This window comes from Labrus mixtus, chromosome 9, assembly GCF_963584025.1.
Source record: "Labrus mixtus chromosome 9, fLabMix1.1, whole genome shotgun sequence".
NCBI classification, from domain to species: Eukaryota; Metazoa; Chordata; class Actinopteri; order Labriformes; family Labridae; genus Labrus; species Labrus mixtus.
In genome coordinates this window covers 25,580,657-25,600,696 of record NC_083620.1, presented here as the reverse complement: position 1 = coordinate 25,600,696, position 20,040 = coordinate 25,580,657, and the positions used below count along the sequence as shown (strand labels likewise).

General features: G+C 44.2%; 2 protein-coding genes across 2 annotated transcripts in view; both read right to left on the bottom strand.

Annotated features, from left to right (window-relative positions):
• st14a (ST14 transmembrane serine protease matriptase a) overlaps nucleotides 1-20,040 on the bottom strand; it is a 140,627-nt gene that overhangs the window by 41,644 nt on the left and 78,943 nt on the right. The gene's annotated exons all lie outside the window — the stretch shown is intronic.
• The window catches only part of aplp2 (amyloid beta (A4) precursor-like protein 2), a 56,255-nt gene that overhangs the window by 28,760 nt on the left and 7,455 nt on the right, over nucleotides 1-20,040 (bottom strand). The window contains exon 2 of the mRNA XM_061047106.1: nucleotides 111-284. Coding sequence (XP_060903089.1) covers nucleotides 111-284 — 174 coding nt within the window. The remainder of the gene's footprint in view (nucleotides 1-110; nucleotides 285-20,040) is intronic.

The window sequence follows — 20,040 nt, the reverse complement described above, 5'->3', positions numbered from 1 at the left end:
AAATGTCTCTTCCCCTACAAAAACTTTGCTGTGGTGCTTTAATTCTAACACTCTGATGAGAGAGGACAGGAAGAAGATAGGACCATGTTTCTGTGTCACAGTGACTTTACCTCCTGGCAGTACTGCAGCACGCCCTCTTTGGTTCCTACGCAGTTCTTGGTACCGGACGGGTCGGGTTCCCAGCGGCCGGTCTGAATGTTGACATGCATGTTGAGTTTTCCGCAGAACATCGCCACCTGCGGCTCGGCCACGGCGAACCCCGTGCCCGCATTTGCCGCTAGCGCCTGCAGAAAGAAAAAGAAAAGAGAGAAACGGGGATTTAAATACGACCAAATCATTTTTGGATTCTCTAAAAAGCTGAGAAGTTTTTTTTTAGGCTGATGGACTTGAGACACTTTATTTCGCTGCTTGTTTCCTCCTAGAGTTTATTATGAGCCTGACACAAACACAGGAGCTCGCTGTGAAGTCTGAACCACATAAAGCTTGTTTCGGCTCATGTACTCCACTGGATCACTGTACTGCATGTGCTAGCTGGGGTGGAGAGAAATCAGAAGTGCCTGTCAACGCTTGGCTGCTGCTGCCTCTCCACTCTGCAGAGCTGAGAGAGCCTCAGACAGGAGACACATTTAATGCACCTCAGGAATGTTAGAATAAGTGGATGTTTAAACAAGTGGGGGTTTGATTGGATTTGTGCACAACTTGTTTTTTGTTTTTTTTTGTTACTCTGATGCCCACTGAGTGAACGAGAGGCTGCACACAGAGAAAAGAAAACTCTCTCGTCTGCCATGCCTCACGAACCCGGACATTCTTGCTGAGGGCAGAGCTCAGCTCTTCCTGGTCTCCCGGGACCGAGATCTTTCCATAAACGATGGATCATTTATTTTACAAAGGTAAACACTGATGGCTCCTGATCCGATCAGCTGTGTTTGATAGACACATGCAAACAACATAAAGCATGTCATGAAAATGTGTTCGGTTTAGTTCAAACATATTCCTTAGGTTTCTCTCCATCTGTGTTTATCTCCAAACCATCTGAACACGAGATAAAAACCTGCTATCTTCCTCCCTGTGGTCCTTCCTGTCATCATTTTTCTAAAACCCTGCAGTTCCTCCTTTGACAAGCAGGAAGCAGGAACACCCAGCCCGCCTGTCCTTCACTCTAAATAACTTAACAGCGCACACTCATTATGGAAAATAGATGTTAAATGTCCAAAGCTCTTGTGTAATCAGCTTCCACACAATTGGTTTCGAATGACACCGTGATGCTAACATCAGTCAACTCATCATCTCCTATCGAGACGATAAGTCACGGCCCGCTAACACTCGCCTGATGTCACAGAACAAGACGCTCTAATGAATCAGTGAGCCGAATGTAGCTCTGAAAGACAAACAGTTCCAAAATGCACACCAGGGAGCCTCCAGACAGGAAGTGGAACGGAACTGATCTCCTCTTGATTGTCATAATGTCATGAGGCTGAGTAAACAGGCTTTCAGCCCGAGAGAGAGAGATCAAGGGAATGAGGGAGGACTCAAACGTCTGACTGTTTGCCGAGGCCTCAGCCTCGAGCAGATGAAAGCAGAGGTGTCCTCTGCAGCGGAGGAAACAGCTGAGGAGGGAGGACTTGAGGAACACGGTGTTAGACAAAGCTCTCCGTCTAATTCTACGCAGCCCCCCCCCCCCCCCCCCCCGGGCTGATGATGGGCGCAGAACAGAAACGTAGCGAGGACAAAACAAGTGCTGTGTAATCAGCAGTTGGCTGAAACGTGTGATGAGCCGCAGAGCTAGCCAGAGCTGAGTCTGCACGCACACACACACACACACACACACAGGAACACACTGGCACTCATGCAAACACATAATAAGCAATCATCAAACACACACAAAAACATGCACAGAGCCACATGTTCATCCACGTAGGCAAGCAAACGCACTCTTTTTTGGCCTGTGTTTACGTCGTCCTAGAGGCACAACAGCCCTCAGTTTCAACCTCGTTTCCCCTCCTTCCTCCATCTCCACGTCTTTGTCCCGCTTCACTCCTCCCTCTCCCTCTCTCTCTCTCTCTCTGCATCACCACGAGCTTGTTTGCTCTCCTCCCTTCTCATTCCTCCCTCCTCATTCCTCCCTCCTCATTCCTTTGTGAGATTGGCTCGGGGTGTGCGAGAGGCAGAAGAGTGGTTGGGGAGGAAATGAGGGACGCGGAAAAGCACATTAGGGAGCGAGACAAGGGAGGCAGTGACAACCTGACCACAACTAGGCTGTGGAAAAAACAAGCTTTGGGGGCCTTGTCAACACCACTCTGACTCCACTTAAGTGTTAAAGTCTAAATGTGGATTTAATTCTTTAGACACAGACGGTGCAGAAAGGGTTTATGCCCTCGCCTTAAATCTGCAGTCACATGCTTGTTTAGCTTTGTAAAAGGAACAGACCTTGCATTAAAAAAAAAAAAAAAAAGGTGCCATGAGGGGCAGTAGAGAGCAGCACTGACACGGAGGCCTGGAGGATAAACAGGCGAACAGAAGGTGAGATTTGTCTCCTCTGTGAACCCTGTCGTCTCAGCACCAGCATCACCTGAACCAGAGGGATGAGCCGCCTCTGGAACTCGGCGGTGACAGTCATTTCTCCTGACAGCGGCATCCTTTAGCTCGCACATGCTGCAGGAGACGAGACATAATCAAATTTGTTCTTGTGAAGAATATCTTTTGAGTTTTGAGTTTTGGTCTCCTCTTGAAAACTGACTTACTTGAACAAATTCATAGTCTTGGACAGTCATGACTCAGAAATGTATTTCAAGACCAGCAGAGCGCACAACTGGAGTGTCATATAGCCACATTTATTTATTTTTTTTACATCACCCCAGACCGATTTGTTCCAGCGGTCAGTAAAGGCCAGCGAAATGGAACCAAGCAAAGACAAATGAGAAGCGATAGGAGTTACATTTAGACTCAGAAATGGATGAATTCAAAGCGACCAGAGTGGATCATAGCTCTCGTCTCGTTTTTTTTTCCTCTCTTAACTCTAACATAAGCGAACTCCTCTTTAAAAGGTCACATTAGACTAGCTTTGACAGTAATTTGCTGCTGCAGTTTGTCATGTTTCCACACGTAACAGAGGCTCGGGGAAGAACTTTGTGCCAATCGTGACTTCATTTTAAAGTTCAACAGCGGAGAGACAAGAGCTGCGGAAGCATCCAAGAGCGCCCGAGGACGGAGGACTCGAGCTGCCTTCCTGTTTGGTTGCTTCATCTCTCTTGCACAAAAAAAAAAAAAAAAAAGAAGATAATTGTAACTGATAATAATATTGATGATCCTGTTGCAAAGATAAACACACCTTATGACTCAGCGCACACACTCACAGCTGCTAATTCAGATCAGTGTTTAAAGGGTTTATAAGATGGGAAGGGTTGGGTAGATTTCATAAGATCTGTAATCACATTTTACTGAAAATGATGAGTCACTTAACATGTTTTGATTAGTTACAGGAAAGAGAATGTAAAAACTGACATTCAAAATATCTAAATATACATCTCTGACTATTTTACAGAATCAGATTACAACAAGCCGACACATGGAGACTCTATGAGTGTTTTTTATCACTATCGTGTCGATCTCTGTATTTAAAGCACCAGCAGATACATTTTTTCCTTCTCCAGATTCCCCCTGCTCTAAGTGGGACTTCACTCCCAAACGTAGCACAGACACACGTTGAAAAATGACGACTAGAAAAAACATGCCACCACCACCACCACACCTAAGAAATGCCTCTATCTCTCATCACTGGCTCACTGTGAGATGTAATATGTACGTGTGAACACCTGCTGCAATGTGGAGGCTCGGAGACAAAAGAGGGAGCGAGGGAGTGGAAGTCAGGAAGAGGGAGAGGCAGAGCGAGACAGAGGGAAAGCTCAGGGAGACACAGTAAATAGACAATGGCAGAGGGGAACGTATGCCGATTGGCTTATATCCCAGCCTGACATATTATTCTCAAATGAACACAGACCGTAATGCAATAAAAGAACGGCATTAGGCGGCGCGAACGCGGGCGAGACGTGCACGCCGTCGCAGGGCTCCTGTCAAAAAGCTGTGTGGGCTGAGGAGCATTTAGCTCATTGTCACTCTTCGCTGCAAACGCACATCGTCTGTCGCTAGCGTTTCCAGTCTGCCTCCAGCACACAAACATGTTTTATTAGCCTGCTCTGTGCTCCCAGCGAAGTTTCACATAAAACAGGCTGCGACATGACAGCGCTTGTTGTGAAATAACGCATGCACACACACAAACAAGAAGTCCTTTTCTTCTCCTGGTAACAGATGAATAATATACCTCATGGGTCTGGATCTCTAATGAGAAGCCCAAACACACACAAATTAGAGGTAAATCTGTCTTCATCTCAAGTGGAAAACATTACTCGCTGAAGCTTAAAGCAGAAGAGTGATGTTATTTTAAGTAACAGCTCATAAGCTGTCTCCACCTAGTTTACATTACGGCATCCATATTTTTTATGACCATATTCTGTATATATATTTTTTTTTAATATGCCATTCAACCTTCTCAGTATGCCACATATCTTTGGTTATAATTAAAAATATAAACCTGCGAGAGTGAGGTTCAATTACTTGCAGGATCATTTTCTGGTGGCTTTCATTTCTGTCCTCTGAGTGATTGACTGCAGGTGAGAATGAAAGCATTTAATGAAAATACTGAACTAAGGTGCAAATTAGCCGACGATAAATCAGAAAGTCCCTCGCAGGAAAACCAAATTACGGTTTTACATTTACTGCGATGGATTTTTTTTGGAGTCTGTGGAAGCTGCTTCAAAAAAAAAAAAAAGGCAGGAAATGGCCTTTTTGGAAATGAACTGAAAGGGAGGAAATGGAGGCGGATATCTCTAACAATATTGATTGTATGCAGACACCAGCAGGAATAATAGAAAGAAGAAGAAAAGTTGGACTACTGGTACAAACTTTCAGGCCGCTTTTTTTTTTTTTTCGTAATGAGGTTTCAGAGGAACCCGCCTGGGATAGGTACGGGTCACTTATTACATGACCTACCACACAAGCATCTGGGCGAGATCCAAGGAAGCTAATCCAATCTGTGTGTGTTTGTGTGCGTGTAAGCATGTGAGTGTGTGTGTGTGTGTGTGTGTGTGTGTGGTCTCAGGTCAGCCACACAGGGCAGCATAATCAGCAGTGTGTGATCTCAGGACACACACCGTGAAGACAGTGGGAAAGTGGATATAAATAAAAGTGATGATGCTTTCGGTATAAACAGAGATCATTTCAAACAGTCAAAACAAACTTTACACTGAGTTCCTCTCTCTGTGTGCAGACAGCTCTAATGAACAGGTTTAGAAATCTGTGCTCTGCTGCGGTGTCATTTTTGGTCAACTGTCTGTGTCGCACACACAGAAAAAACACAAAACCACAGTCGGCTGGGTCTGTAAACGTCGCGTAGGCGGCGGCGGCGGCGGCGACTGGTTTAATTTTGGCACAGGTGAAGCCATCCTGTCTGTCTAACTCTTATAAAAGCAGCTCCAGAACGAGGCTGCGGGTCAGGACACGTGGGTTCCCAGAATGCTTAGTGTCCATGTGACTCTGCGGAGAAATGCCCAGCATCGTTAATCCACCTAATCCTTCTCCTGTAGTGACTTAAAACTTAAACGAGATAGGCAGTGGTGAGAACACCTCGCACACACAAACACGCCTCCCACACAGGAGCACGATCCATACATACATACTATATATATATATACCATCATAAAATCAATATTGATTTCCATTTCTTATTGCATGCAGTAAAACCAGTTTATGTGTGAGGAGAACCAGGGTTCACTGCAATTACCGTGTTGTGTTAATATGTGGATGGGAGCAATTACAGCCTCTTTATTAGCTCCTGTTATAGCTTTTATGTTACAGCTCCAAGTATAGCAAGGGGGCCGCTTTATTGGGCCTTGTGTTTGTGTGTGTCGCTTCTGCAACGACTGAATCTCCCCGTTCTATCGTTCCAAAACAACACACACGATCTTTAGTAGCCCATAAAATAAAATAAAACAACCACAATATATGCGCAGATGTTTGAGTCATTAATCAATCAAAACTTTGCCGGGAGCTAGACGATGATTTCCTATTTATAGACATGGAAACAGTCTGAACATGTTCCTCTTTTTTTTTATTGAAAAACAGTAAAAAAAAAAAAAAAAAAAAAGGAAATATGTTCATGCACAACTTTTTTTAGGGAACCTTAATAAAAAATGGAAGTGAAGTAAAGTGAAGGGCGTGGATGGGCTCTGTGCGTTGACTTTAGAGAGAGACGTCACTTCAGGACTGTTGGTTCACACCCAATTGTGACATGCTGTAGCTGTAAGGAGGATTAGTCGTTTTCCCACCACCACCACCACGGGTATCCATGATGGTAGTTTCCCCAACACGACTTTGAATTCGGTTCACTTTTGAGGCAGCAGCAGCAGCAGCAGCAGCAGCACTTTACAGAATCAATGACACAGACACAGATCTGTACATGATGCAGGGATTGTTTTGTGAGCAACTCAACTTTTCAGGTCGTGATCTCAATGTGAGTAAGATGACCTGGTTAGGATGTAAACAAACTGAAAGTGTCAGAGGAGGACAGGAATTACTAAAAGATATAATGTGACATATTAGAAGGCGTTATTGATAAACAGGAGAAGTTTCAGACTCAAACATCAGATAGGATAAGACACAGGTACATGTATTTATCCATCAACAGAATGGTATATATGGTATTATTATTGATATATATTTGGTCTATTGAGAGTCAATAAATGCCCATAACATCCTTAAATGTCTTTATTTTTTTCTCCCAACAATCCAAAACTGGTTTATGTTGCATCACCCACCTCTGTGTTAAGAGGCTGCTTTGTTTAAGTGGCTTTGCTTGGACAATGAGTGAAGTGAAGGATCAAATCGTTTTTGACTGCGAGTCAATGAATTCATTGTTAGAGCTCTCGAGACTCAACAACAAGAGCCGGGACAAAATAATTTCACTAAAAAAGGACAAACAAGTGGAAATATCAGACTCTAATATGTATCGCTGTTCACACAGAATAGAATCCTATCTATACAGTCTTATGAACATTAGAAAAGTCAGCGGTTATATTACCTAATAAATAAAAAAATGTATATTTTGAAATGCATCTTTCATAATTGTGTCCACTACAGGCAGCCATAGAGGCGTCCTCCCTCGCTAATGGAGGTCAATAAAGGCCTTAAAATACTTATTACCCTCTAAACCATCTGTCGATATCCATAAACACCCGGACGCTAAATGAGGCTGTCAGATATTGGTGTGACTTCTCACAGGCTGCGTGAAGGCCCCGGAGCGAGCCGTCACCACACAAACAGATCACTAACAACAGATTACAGATGAAAGAGGGGGAGGACACTCGGACAGTGACATTTCCCTTCCCTACCCAAACACCTCCCACACCCAAAAGGGCAAACAGTAAAAAACGGAATCATAAAAGCAAAAAAAAAAAAAAAAAAGGTGCCATGTTATCAGACTCTGAATCAAAAGGGCAACCCCTCACTGCAATGCAAATGAGCTCCTCTGTCTGTTTGAAACGGCCTTTTGTATTCACCGTTTGAAGAAGCCCAACATTACTCGTCTGAATTGCCCTGTGAGTCACTGTACCAAACCCACAGCCGGGACAAAAACCCTCCCACCATTTGGAGAAAACAAGTGGATTCCAGTCAGTGCCACTCCCCCTGCAAACACAACAACCAAAAGCTGTGAAATTTACAGTTTCACATTAACTGTATGGGGGGGCTCCTTCTTCCTGTTCACCATTGTCTCTTTCTTTAAATTTGTAGTGAAGAGGTTAAAGTGCATCTGTGTTTGAAAAAGTGTGACAGTGTCTTCTCTTAGATTACGGCTTCTCTTATTCCACATCAGAAGTCGAAGACGAGGAGCGTCTGAGGGGGGAAAGGGATATTTTTGCAATTTGTCAGATAATTGAAATAAGATCATCACATTTATTTAAAAAAAATGACTTTCATCTAATTTTTTTTTTTAGAAAATCCTGATTAAATTGTACGATGTCTCCAGCATCATCGTCCCTAGCTACAGCATGTAATTGTAGAATAAACAACTTAATAAAACCTCATTAAAAAGGTTCATTTGTGTGGGTGGTTTGACTTTGTAATATTTGCAGTGACAGCGAGAGGCCCCCACAGACAGTTGGACGTTATGTTTCTATCAGTCACTTCTGAGTGTCTCGTTAACCTCCAATCACAGACTGACAGGCGGCACAGGACATGAGAGGGAAGTGCGCAGTTCCCCCGAACTGCCAGAGAGGAGCGGAAAAACACCGTCACCACAAACCCCAACGCCCACCGGGGGAAGACAACAGCAGGACCGTGACACGGCGGGTACCAGACCAGGTTCACGCGCTTAAGCCTACTTGTAATCCTTTCCGCTTGAACCTGTGCTTGATTGAACATGCCTGTGTTAATAATGAGACTCTGTGGAGCTGTTCCAAGGTGCAACAAAAAAAAAAAAAAACTGGGAATACTACTGACGCAGCCATGTCCTGCATTTCATCTCACGCCTCAGGTTGAAGATTTTGAAGTTTTTGTGCGGTGAAGTTGATCAAGCAGAGAGAGTTCAAAGTGACCAAGGATCCGAGACTTAATAAGTAAATGTATTAAATGAGCCTGCTGCCTTATCAGAAACTTATTTCACGTTTTTTTTAGAGTTAAAGACATACTGTACTGCTCCCGAGTGCAAGCACAATTTATCTTTACACGTCCTTTGTTATAAATACTGCATTGACCCACAGTAATATAACTCACATTTATTATACAAACTTAGTGAAAATGCAGACAAACTAATGTGCAAACTTAATACATCTTGCCATGCGATGCCAAAAAAAAAAAGAAAACCAAATGTGTAACAGTCATTTACTTATTTGAGGTTTTCAGAGATATTCCTTAAAAGCTTTCTGTGCGACTTTCAGAGCAGACTTTGATTCAACCACCAAGGACAAATACAGTTTTTTGAATTGAATTCAGACTTTCTGATCGAAACAATTCTCTCTTCCAAGGCTTTCCCCTCCCCTCCTGTCTCCACACTTTTACTACTACTACAAATTTGAAATAAATACTATCATCACTACTGACAACGTAAACAAAGAAAGACCTGAAAGTGAAGTCTGATTCAGCAGAGAAATGGAGACACTCCGAGGTGTAATATCTTTTGATTTCTATCTCAAAAGGGTGTGTTAGTGTTTGCCTTTCTGTCTGTGATTCACAAATCATGAAGAAGAATAACAATCCATTAACACCTATACGCAGAATGTGACGATCTGAGCTGACTGGAGGCTTTGTTAGGGTGTGTCTAATAACTGTGACTTAAAGAGGCTTCCTGTTTCTTAGATTTATAATCGTTTTGAGATTCAACATGTTCTCAAATCTCAAAAATAAACTTCACTAAGTGTTTCCAAAGCAAGTTAAGAGGTGATGCAACGGGCTGTACCACAGTGAGTGGAGGGAGAGGAACAGGAGCGAGACGTGTTGGTAATTAAGCTCCTGTTAGGAGGACGCGTAGCTGCTTGCTGCTTTGCAGGGTAACAGTCGTTGTGATTGAGTGGCACAGGTCTGCCTGTGTGTCGGAGGGGAGATAACATGGCCCCTCTCCAGCTTACAGCGAACTGACGTGAATGACGACTTGTTCAAATGGCCCATCGCTATGGAAACCTGCTACAAAAGCATCCAAGCTATTCACACAGAGGAACATTGAGGCTGCAGGAGCAAGAAAGGGAACGAGAGAGAGAGAGAGAGAGAGAGAGAGAGAGAGAGTGGGGGAAAAAAAGAGAGAAAACAGATTGGAGAAGTGGAGTAGAGAAGAGTGGAGAAGAGAGAGAGAGAAGAAAGCAGGCAGACAGATAATCAGAGGCTCACAGTGACAGAGCGGGAGGACAGGAAGGAGAAAAAGAAAAAAAAATAGGGGGGGTTGGAGAAGGAGAAATATAATGGAGAAAGAGGGAATGAGGCCAGAGTTGTGAGAGACTGGCATATGAAACAGAGAGGGACAAGACATGGGAAGCTGGGTGGGTGAAGGCTGTGTGAATGGCACAGCAGACGACTCTCACAACAACAGCTGCTCGACCCTGGTTTGCTGCATTCAGTGTCCTTGTGTGCAAACATAAAAATGACCCTCAAGCAGCTCCATAGGTCCGCCGCACATATCTCCTCTGACACACACACACACACACACACACATAGCAGACATACAGTACACAAAGCTACGTCTGTGCTCGGTTCCCTCCTGAACAACAAAAAAAAAGCTGTGCCCATTGCCATGGCAGTGTGCATCAGTGTGTTCAGCAATGTTCAGCTCTCTCCCTGTGACGAGCGGGACACTGCACCAACTGCCACTGGTTTCTTTTTTTTTTAAAATATTTACAAGACAGTAAGTCACAGCTTGAGCTCTGAGCTGCATCATGATCAGGGGCGGGGGGGGGGGACAAAAAGAAAAGGCACTGGTGGTGGGGTGTTAGGATGAGTTAGAGCAGCTTGGTGCCGTACATAAAGTCGAAGGTGAGTCCGAGCCGAGCTCTCAGTGTGGTGACTGCTTCTGACAGATGAATGTTTAGAGGTAAGGACCGTGGCAAGGAGGGGGGGAAGTAAAGGTGCACAGACAATGTATATTCCTAATGAGTAACTACTTTAAGGAACTACCTACACTACCTTTACTTTTTAACTTTGAGCACTTTGTCTGCCATGTTTAAAGAGTCTGTCTCGTTCTTTTTTTTCATTTTGTGTCTAAAAGGAGGCTGACTCACTCACAGTTAAATCTGAATCTATCTCATACTGGTACATATAAAGTAACCTCACACAACCTACATTTTTATTTAATTTTTCTTTGCGTTTTAGTGAAGAATGAAAGGAAGCCTTTGGGGTTGAATTGCAGCGAGGGATCGGGGGAGACTGTTGCCTCTGCTCCACAAACTTTAACCGATTGAAAATCTAAATCTGTGTTTTTAAATTTTCTTCTTCATGGGGTAACATTTTGTCAGAACTTGGTCAAATACATTACTTTGTTGGACCGTAGCTGAATGCTAACGAGGTAAAAACTGCACAAATATATCACTATTTAACTAAAACATTTAGAGATGACATGATTGAACAAAGTGAACACAAACACATGACAGCTGAACGAGATGTTCATTTAAGAATCCTGACTGGTATGATTCAACGACATGAACAGAGCTGTGACCGACTGGTTGAAAGTCGGGGAAACTGGACTTCTTGGTCCCTCAGTTGAGGCAATAATGTGTTTGTTTTTGGTTGCCAAAGACACTCGAGTGTAAAACACCCTCAGCTTGGAGACAACGTTCAAATGAATGTTTCTCCATGCAGCCTGGTCTGGCTGGTCAGAGGGGACATAATTGGCCCAACTTTTTAAAAAACTTGCTTCACACTAATTATTTCCCAAACCTATTTTAACAGCCAAGTTTTAGTGTGAATTCGGCCTTTTTTTCCCCCCTGCCCCACAGTCCCATTCATATTGTAAAAATAACCCTTATTTTCATATGTAATGTGTTCTGGTTGGATGGTGAGGTGAAGCGTGAGGCTGTTTAAACATTTTCAAGTGCAGCAGTGAGAGGATTGCACAAGGTAAAGAGCTCGACTCTACAGTATACGTCAGTGTAAGGCATCTGAAGCACATGCTAACAAAGACAAAAAAAACACATTTGCTCTTGAATGTCCTGGTTTATGTTCCACTTGTTCTGAGCGAGCCTTTCAGATCAACTTGATTGTACATGCAAGCTCTGCGACACTGAGTCAGTATCCCCTCACAAAGCTTCCAGAGACTTCTGAATGCAGCCCTATACGCAGCAGGGGTCCTGTAAGGCCCTTCACAGTCACTCCACATTTTCAGTCAAGGCATGAAAATCCATCTCTTCAGGAAGAACCTCATGTCACCCTCTCACTGCTCAATCATTTCCTCTCGTTCTAATCTTTTATTCCCCTGCTTGATATAATTTGCTCACTTAAAGAAAAAGCTTTTGAAACCTTCTCTCAGAGTAGATGTTCTTTTTTCTTTCCTTTGCACTCTCTCTCTCTCAGGTGATCGCTGTGTTATCACATGAATACAATTGAGGAACTGTCACTCTCACCCCTGCACACCTTACTGTAGTTTGCTTGTAATCATTGTGATACGGTAATTATTCCTATATGTTCATTTTAAGTGGCTGAGGACGAGAGTGTCAACTAAAAAACCTCCCCTGTAAATGCAAATGTAGCAAAGGGGAGACATAGGTCAAGGAAACTGTTAATAAGAGCACAATACTTATTTTCTTCTTCCTTTTTTCACACTGTGGTTTCACTGGGGACAAGGTGTCTCCGGGCTATTTATACGCAGCTCCAGTTGGAGGCCCGGTGGGGTCCTGTCTTCCTGGCCTGCCCTCGCTCACACAGCTCATTCAGAAGAGAGAGAGAGAGAGAAATAAGAGAGTTTGAAAACCCGAGGATAACGCTGGCTCTTACTTGGTTAAGTGGTATCATCCTTAATGAGAACCACATTGCATCTTAAGGGGTTTTTGTAAATGAGAGCTCAGAGGGGATTTTTAAGCAAAGTAGGTCTAAAAGGTAGTACTCTGTATTCCCTTTAATGAAAAAAATCTGGGAGAACACTAATTAAAAACGGTAATTACCGGCTCAGGTGGTATCATTAGTTTTCAGAGTCATATTAAAGATTCAAAGTAATCCTGATACGCAGTGACTGCAGAGTCAAACTATGAGGGACTGGAGTTTGAATGCACTGATAGCATAAGCCTGAAACCATCCATGTTGTTATGCAACTTGTTTTTGTCCAAGAAATATGAGCTATGTAATACTGGAAAATCCTCTACTTTTCACATCATTTTATTGAGAAAGGAAAAGTGCAACTTATCCGACAAGCCTGCAACCATTTTGGGGCGAGAATGTGTTGCCTCACCTGAAGTTAATCTCAGGGTTTCGCTCTACCGCTGCGCTGGAATCTACATCTACTTCCTTTCACCAGTAAAGCTTAAACTGGTATTAAGAGCAAAAAAAAAACAGCCTGTTACACAAAGTGAGGAGTTGTGTTAAAGAGCTGTAGATTCAGTCATCGTTACATGACTTAGAAAGCAAGAAGTCCAGAGTACAGTCAGTAAAAGGTTCATGAAGATTAAGGTTAATCAGACATCAAAACACTTCACTGCAGATTATAAAACTCGGAGAGATGATTTTATTGGCTCTATAAAGTTTTTAATCGTTTGTTGTAACAACCACTAGGTAAACATAGAAATATCTCAAAGTGGTCCAGCAGGAATGTGAGTTTGTTCAGATTTGTTTGCTCCTTCCTCCCTGTGGCAGCGTGTAAAAATATAACAGAAGATTTGTTGTCTTTTGTTGCTTTATTGGATAGGACAGCTGAAGAGGAACAGGAAATGCTGGGAGGAGAGCGTGGGAGGTCAGATGACATGCAGCAAAATGGCAAAGGTCAGATTTGAACCCCACCGCAGCTGTGACAAGGACAACAGCCTCCTAGTAAAATGTGAGGTTAACCAGAGAGACAAACTAGGAAACATATTAACCATCGCACACTGCGCCTCAGATAGTTTATAGTGTAGCTCTTAGAGATCGAAGGGCAGGGAAAAAAAAATCTGTTGGTACGGATAGCTAAGCCACTCTCCGACATCACAGGGCAAAGGTCCTCACGTCACCCTCTCTCACTTCACAGTTTCCCCCTCTGACACATGTTCCCTGACACTCAGTGTTGTCACTGCTGTGTGGTCCGTCTCAGCTGCTGTGCTCGGTGTCACACAGACACAGAGCTGCTGCTGTTCAGATGCCCGCCCGCCCGCCCGCCCGCCGCACGCCCGCCCGCCGCACCGGGCAACACGCTGAGTGTTTCTGAGGGCCGACATCAGGATGCCTGCTGCATCTTTCTGTTTCATTATGCTTTCATTCCGGGGGCAGGGGCCCGCCAGTGAAGCGAGGAGAGCGGGGGCCGAGCAGGAGCCAGGAGGTGACCAAAGGGCCACCCCCCCCCCCCCTCCCCTCGGCCCCTCTTGACACAGATTTCACACTGCACGCATCTCCCTGGAATATTACTCCCTTCACAGCCTCGATCAGATACGGCCTTGAGGGTCATCCGCGCAGCCTTCATAATATTGCATTTGGGTTTCCCCTGCATACCCGGTGAGATTAGGTAGATTCAGAGCAGATTGGTTTCTGGCTGGTGGAGGGCGCAGGAGGCAGAGAGGACACGGGATGAAGGGCAGGAGAAAGCAAGAGGATCAAATTTGTTTCGATTCTGCTGCGGGGTTGTTCTATTTGTGGTGTACGCTGCTGAAATTTGGGAGGAGGCACGTCGAGGGATATAGGGCTTTGACTTCAGCCTCCCTGTTAGTCCAATCACTGTCAAGCTATGCCGAGAAAGAGTCAGGAGCTAAAAGATGGTCTGAAGGGGAGAGGCAGAGCAGAAGAATGTGACTATTAGCCAATAAAACATGGACTCTGCTACCCATCAGTCGACTATCTCTGGAGTTCTGCACCTGCTTCTCTCTCGTGTTGTCGTCTATTGAAAAAGAATCATCACCAGTTTTTAAAAGACAAAACAATCACAAGGCTCTTCAATCTTAATTTCTGCAATTCTGACTGCAGGATTTATTAGAGGGATGATTAGATTTGTGCCAAATATCATCAAATATCTTATGCGCGAATAAGCTTAGAGTTTTTGGATCTATGATGAACGCTGTTATTTGCAGATTGGGTTAGTGTACACATTAAAGTCAGTCAACAGAGAAATAAGTGATAACTTTGTGCCGCGGCGATAAAGAGATAATTACTCGGAGGTTTTTTTTTTTTTTTAACCCGGAGCTTGTTGTTTAGTTGCTAAGCTACGCAGGTGCATGATTGCATAAATAAGGCGCTGGAGTGTAGAATCTATTTCTTGCAGGAAGAGGATAATTGCTTTTCATTTTTTTTGCGCTAATGACTCGTTGGACTGCGACGACCAGAGGTCCGTTTTCGGGTGGATTTCTTGCGGCTGCATGTTGCGCTGGTGCCTATAGGTTTGAGGTTTGAGCATGCACGCCTCTTGTACAAGAGCGCCTGTCAGTACAATCGCCCATTCTTCCCTTCATGCCGACTAAAAGCTCTCTGCATGAGCAACCCCTTCAAAACCTCCATCTCCCTCCTTTCATCTCTATTCACTTTGAGCACTCTGGACAAGTCTTTGTGCAGCCGTCTCCCCCCGTGCCTCAAATATCTCTTCATAGAATTCACCTGCTTCTCTCTCTTCCTCTCTCTCTCTCAGAGCCATGTGATGTGGCGACCCTCTCAGCCCTCTCTATCCAGGCTTACCATCCACGTGGCCCAGAGCGGATTACATTCTTGACATCACTGTGCCAGATGTTTATGACTGAAATAGAAAATGGCCACTAACCTCGACACAAAGTCAAACAATACATTTATCATAAAACCTGATACCTCTCTCCCCCCCCTCCCCCCCTCTTATGTCTGAGCAGCTTCCTCTCTTTTATTAGGAGAGATTATCTTAGCTTAATGATCTCCCCTGTTTCCTTTGTCTTAACACATCCCTCTCTTTAATTGGATTCAGAGTCACTGTCTTCATTACCTTGTTCAGGAGACTAAATTGACTCACTTTTCTCTTAGTTTTTTCACTTCATTGCTCGCATCTTTCCACTCCTCCACTCCTGCTGGAGCTCCAGCTCTCAAGCTCCCTTCAGTGAGCCTCTGTGGAGATCAAATCGCCGATAAGCCGCGCACTGTAACATACACATTAGCGTGATTAAACCGGCCATTGCCAGTCCATTTATTAAAAGCTTCTGTGTGCAGGGTCGGAGGTCTATCCAGCTTGTGAAAAGACAAAAGGGGAAAAGCCAGGCTCTTGTAAACGCTAGTCTACATGGGTGTGCATCGCTGGCATGCGTGTGTCGAAGCCTGACATCACCGGAGAGAAGTTAATGAGGGTTGCTTGCTGGGGGTATTTCTGACACAGAGTTGGCCTTCTGTGGGGGGGTGGGGGGGGGGGAATTGAAGGTGTCATTACAGAGAGAGAGAGCCTGGTGAGAGGCGATAGCTGGGTGGGAAAAAAGTCTGCGGTGGGCTCAGCTCTGGCAGTGGGGCTACACGGGAGATTTAGGGCTTAGGTGATTGTTAGACGGAGCTCAGTTTGTTTTTGAACTACAGGCCTATGTTTTCCGCAGCTCTTTATGTGGACGCTGACTCTTTCCCGTACTTTGTGCCGCACTCTCAGCAGTTTTAAAGAGGAGGATTAGACGCAGGAGCGTGCCTTGCTCTCGTCTGTGCCTGAGTGCATAGCCGTCTAATCTCTCGCACTGAGCAGAGAGGATTTGGATGAAATGACCTATGCTGCTCACTTCACTTTCTCTCGCCTCTCATACCCTCCCAAGTCGAGAGAAAAATACTGTGCCGCATCCATCCTTCCTTCCTTCCGTCACTCCCACTTTTTTTTTCTTCCATTTTCCCTTCTGGATGACTTCAGGCTCATCAGCATGCAGCACCACGCGGCTTGCTCCCGAGGACCAGGCAAGGCAAAGGCTGGCAGACAGGCAGGCAGACTTGTCAATAAAGAGAACAACAGTCACAGGGCACCGCAGCGAGGCCTCCAGCCCCCGCCGCTGACGTCTCTCTCTCTCTCACAGCAGCCTGGACTCCCTCTGTTTAATGAGCACGTAATTGTTGAGCAAGCAGAAAGAGAAAGAGGGGAAGCGAGGAGGAAAAAGCAGCCGCGAGGTGAAAGGTGTAATAGAGAGACGGGAGAGAGAGAGGGGGGGGGGAGGGGGGGTGAGGAAGGCACAAGGAGAGAATGTGCTTTTGAGCAAAGTGAGATATAACTGTTCGTCCTCACATGTGTGGGCAGTATTAGAAGAAACAGTGTCTTTATCAGAAGGACTGCAGGGGGGGGGAATGTGCTCAGTCTGATCTGACATTGAGCGCTGAAAGAGAAAGGCGGTCTCAAGGGCGACGTGGAAACATAACATTCAGCCGCTAAGAAGACAGTCATGAGTTGTGGCGAGGGCCTCGCTGCAGCACGATACCAGCCGTATAACTGCAGGATAAAGAACGAGATCAAGGACAAGTAGCTATGTTTCCAATGGGATCTGACAAGTTGAAATGATAGTGGCTGACAGACGCACGGCTGAACGAGAAAAAGAAAGTTGTTGACCTTACTAGTACTGGCACGATACCAAGGCTTTGACTTTGATGCCAACGTCTAATTTTAACATCTTTGAATTTGATACTTAAAAAACATCAAGCAGCATGAAACCACTTTTTTTTTTTTTTTTTTTTTTTGTTACAGACGGAGTAAAATGTTTTTTTTTTTCTTTTTCTATCAGGCAAAAATAGAGTTCTACAAAGTGAGTCACTGAAAAGCCATCAACTCTTTTTCACAGGAACATTTCCACCCAAGTTGTGCGAGACAGCTTTTATCATTCACACATATCAAATTCATGAGGAGCCGGGTGCGATGTTAATATGGATTTTTTAGCTCGTGGATAAATTTGAGAACATATTGAATGTTTAAAAATTCAATATTACACTCATTTTTCATCACCTTCATACGGTGGGGGGGGGGGCTGTATTACAACTTTCAGTCACCGGGGACGACGAGGACAGGACACCCATCCTCTCGCTCATTACCACTTGGAAGTTTGACTCCGCTCCCAGCATGCCGTGCCACTCTCCCATGACCACCCAAAGCTGATTTCAAATAAATCCGTGCTCTGATTGCACAGCTCCCTGGCTCTTTTCCTCCCCTGCAGACACCGAGCAGCGGAGCAGAGAGACACAACCCACAAGTCTGCATTAGCCTGTGGTGCTCCAGGCAACGCGAGGGGAGAAAATGATGGATGTAATATAGATATGCTTATCTGTCATTAAGCTCCGGCTCTGTCCTCCCTCTGCCTCTCTTCAGGGAGAGAGCAGTGGGGGGGGATTTCAATCAGACTACTGAAGACTAGAACGCTCGTGAGACGTGCTGAGGCCAGCAGCTAATCAGTCATATCTCTACGGAGAAGACACAGACTTAACAGCACGAGCATCCATCTCTGGGCATGTCTGCTATATTCCATCTTTGTCAATCGTCCGACCTTGCTCCCATACCCCCTGTGTCTTTTCCTACATACCACTCAGCAGCATCTGTGGTGTTTTCACACACCAAAAAACTTTTATGAGATAAGCTGCATGTGTGGTGTGCTCTTCTCATGTATGTAGTAGAGCTGCTTCCATTCCAAATATGTTCTTTACCACTCAATTTTCTAGACATTTTCCGGAGTGCAGATGTGGAAAAAAAGCCTCTTAAGAAATCTCAAATCCAAACCGGTACAACAACAGAGACTACAGGCAACCTTGCACTGGCTGGGCTGCAATGTCTGCCCCCTTAATAATAGCACAGTGACGCTAAAAGGGCTCCTGAAACATAAGGACGGTATGAGGTGAACACTGAAGGGAGCTGCAGGAGGGGTAGGTGGTGGGGTGGAGTCTGGTGAAGGCGGCTACAGCAGCTCTGAAGCCTCTCTATAATTAGCTGCAGAAGATCAAATGACTTTTAATGGGTTTGTCTGAAAACAGCGGACTATTTCAGATTTGCGCTTGGAGCTATATTCATATCTCATCAAACTAATGGAATTCTCCCGAGTGCCTGATTGGGTTTTATCTCTGATCAAAATGGCTGATAGAGGAGCGCCGCTGCTGCATTCATGAGCTGCAGGACTTCAATACAAAAAGTCCCAGTTAAGGTCACTACTATACAAAATGGAAAATGATTGTAACAAAAAAATATATACACATGATGGAAAATGACATAAGTAGTCCTTCAACTTGCGATCAGGCAGCACTCAGACTCCCTGGTTTGATTGACGTGTCATTGTTGCTTTATAGGAGTCATTTCTTCGGGATGTTTCAGTGTGTGAATGGTCTTATAATAACTTCCTGTGACAGATAATGGAAACCTCTACTGGTCATTAGTTAGAGAATGAACACGAGCGACACTACGAGGATCATTTCAGGGTCATAGCTCATCCTCATGTCTGATCCGTGGAGGGACGTCTGGTGCAGAATGCTAAACATGCTGCCAACAAGCAAGCTTTAAACACACAGCACAAGAACACAGAGACACACACAGTGGAGTGGTTTAGTCACGACTCACAATACTCAAGAATTCTTATCTGCAATTTGATACTACTAAAAAATCAAATGATGCCTGTTTTCCTCAAAATCAAAAATAAAAGTACAAGGCAACAAATATCGGTTTATTCGATTATCAAAGATTTCTGGCCAACTGTCTAAATTGCAAACCCTAATTGTACAAACCTTGTGTGATTTAGACAGTATGCAAGAGGTTTCCTGCGCTCTCTGATGGGTTAATTCCTCCCCTACTCAACCCTACTGAACAAATATTGCTTTTTAAAGTTTCAGTTAGGGACGCACAAATGCATCGGTTCAACATCGGTATTGGCCGCTCTGCACATTGGGAAATAATTTGGCATGAGTCGTTGTGGGTAGGTGAAGTCAGCTGTTGGGCAAACTGACTTTTTTTTCTCTGCTTTGTTGGAGTCTTACACCAAAAGACGTCAGGAATCAAACACCGGAGTTGGCTAAGTTGTTATTCAAACATTTGGTTTCATCCCTGATTTTTTTTAAATTGGTGCATTCTGTACTTTCCCATACTAGCACTCATTAAAATAACAGTGACTTAATTGTGTTAAAAGAAGTGGTATTGAAAAAGTATGGGGAATTATGACATAGGTGGAACAAAAGATTAAATTATCAACAAACTATTTTGAAAACTGATTCACAATTTTGAGATTTTTCATGACAAAAAGCTGAATATTTGTCCGTCTCAACTTCTGTAATTTGATGATTTTCTGCTTCCTGTCGTAGTTTACTGAATAACCTGTGATTTCAAATGTTGATTTGACAAAGTCTCCGTGTCATCTTGGGCTTTACGCCTTGTAATAAGCCTGTTCCTAGAAGTTTATTGGCTCT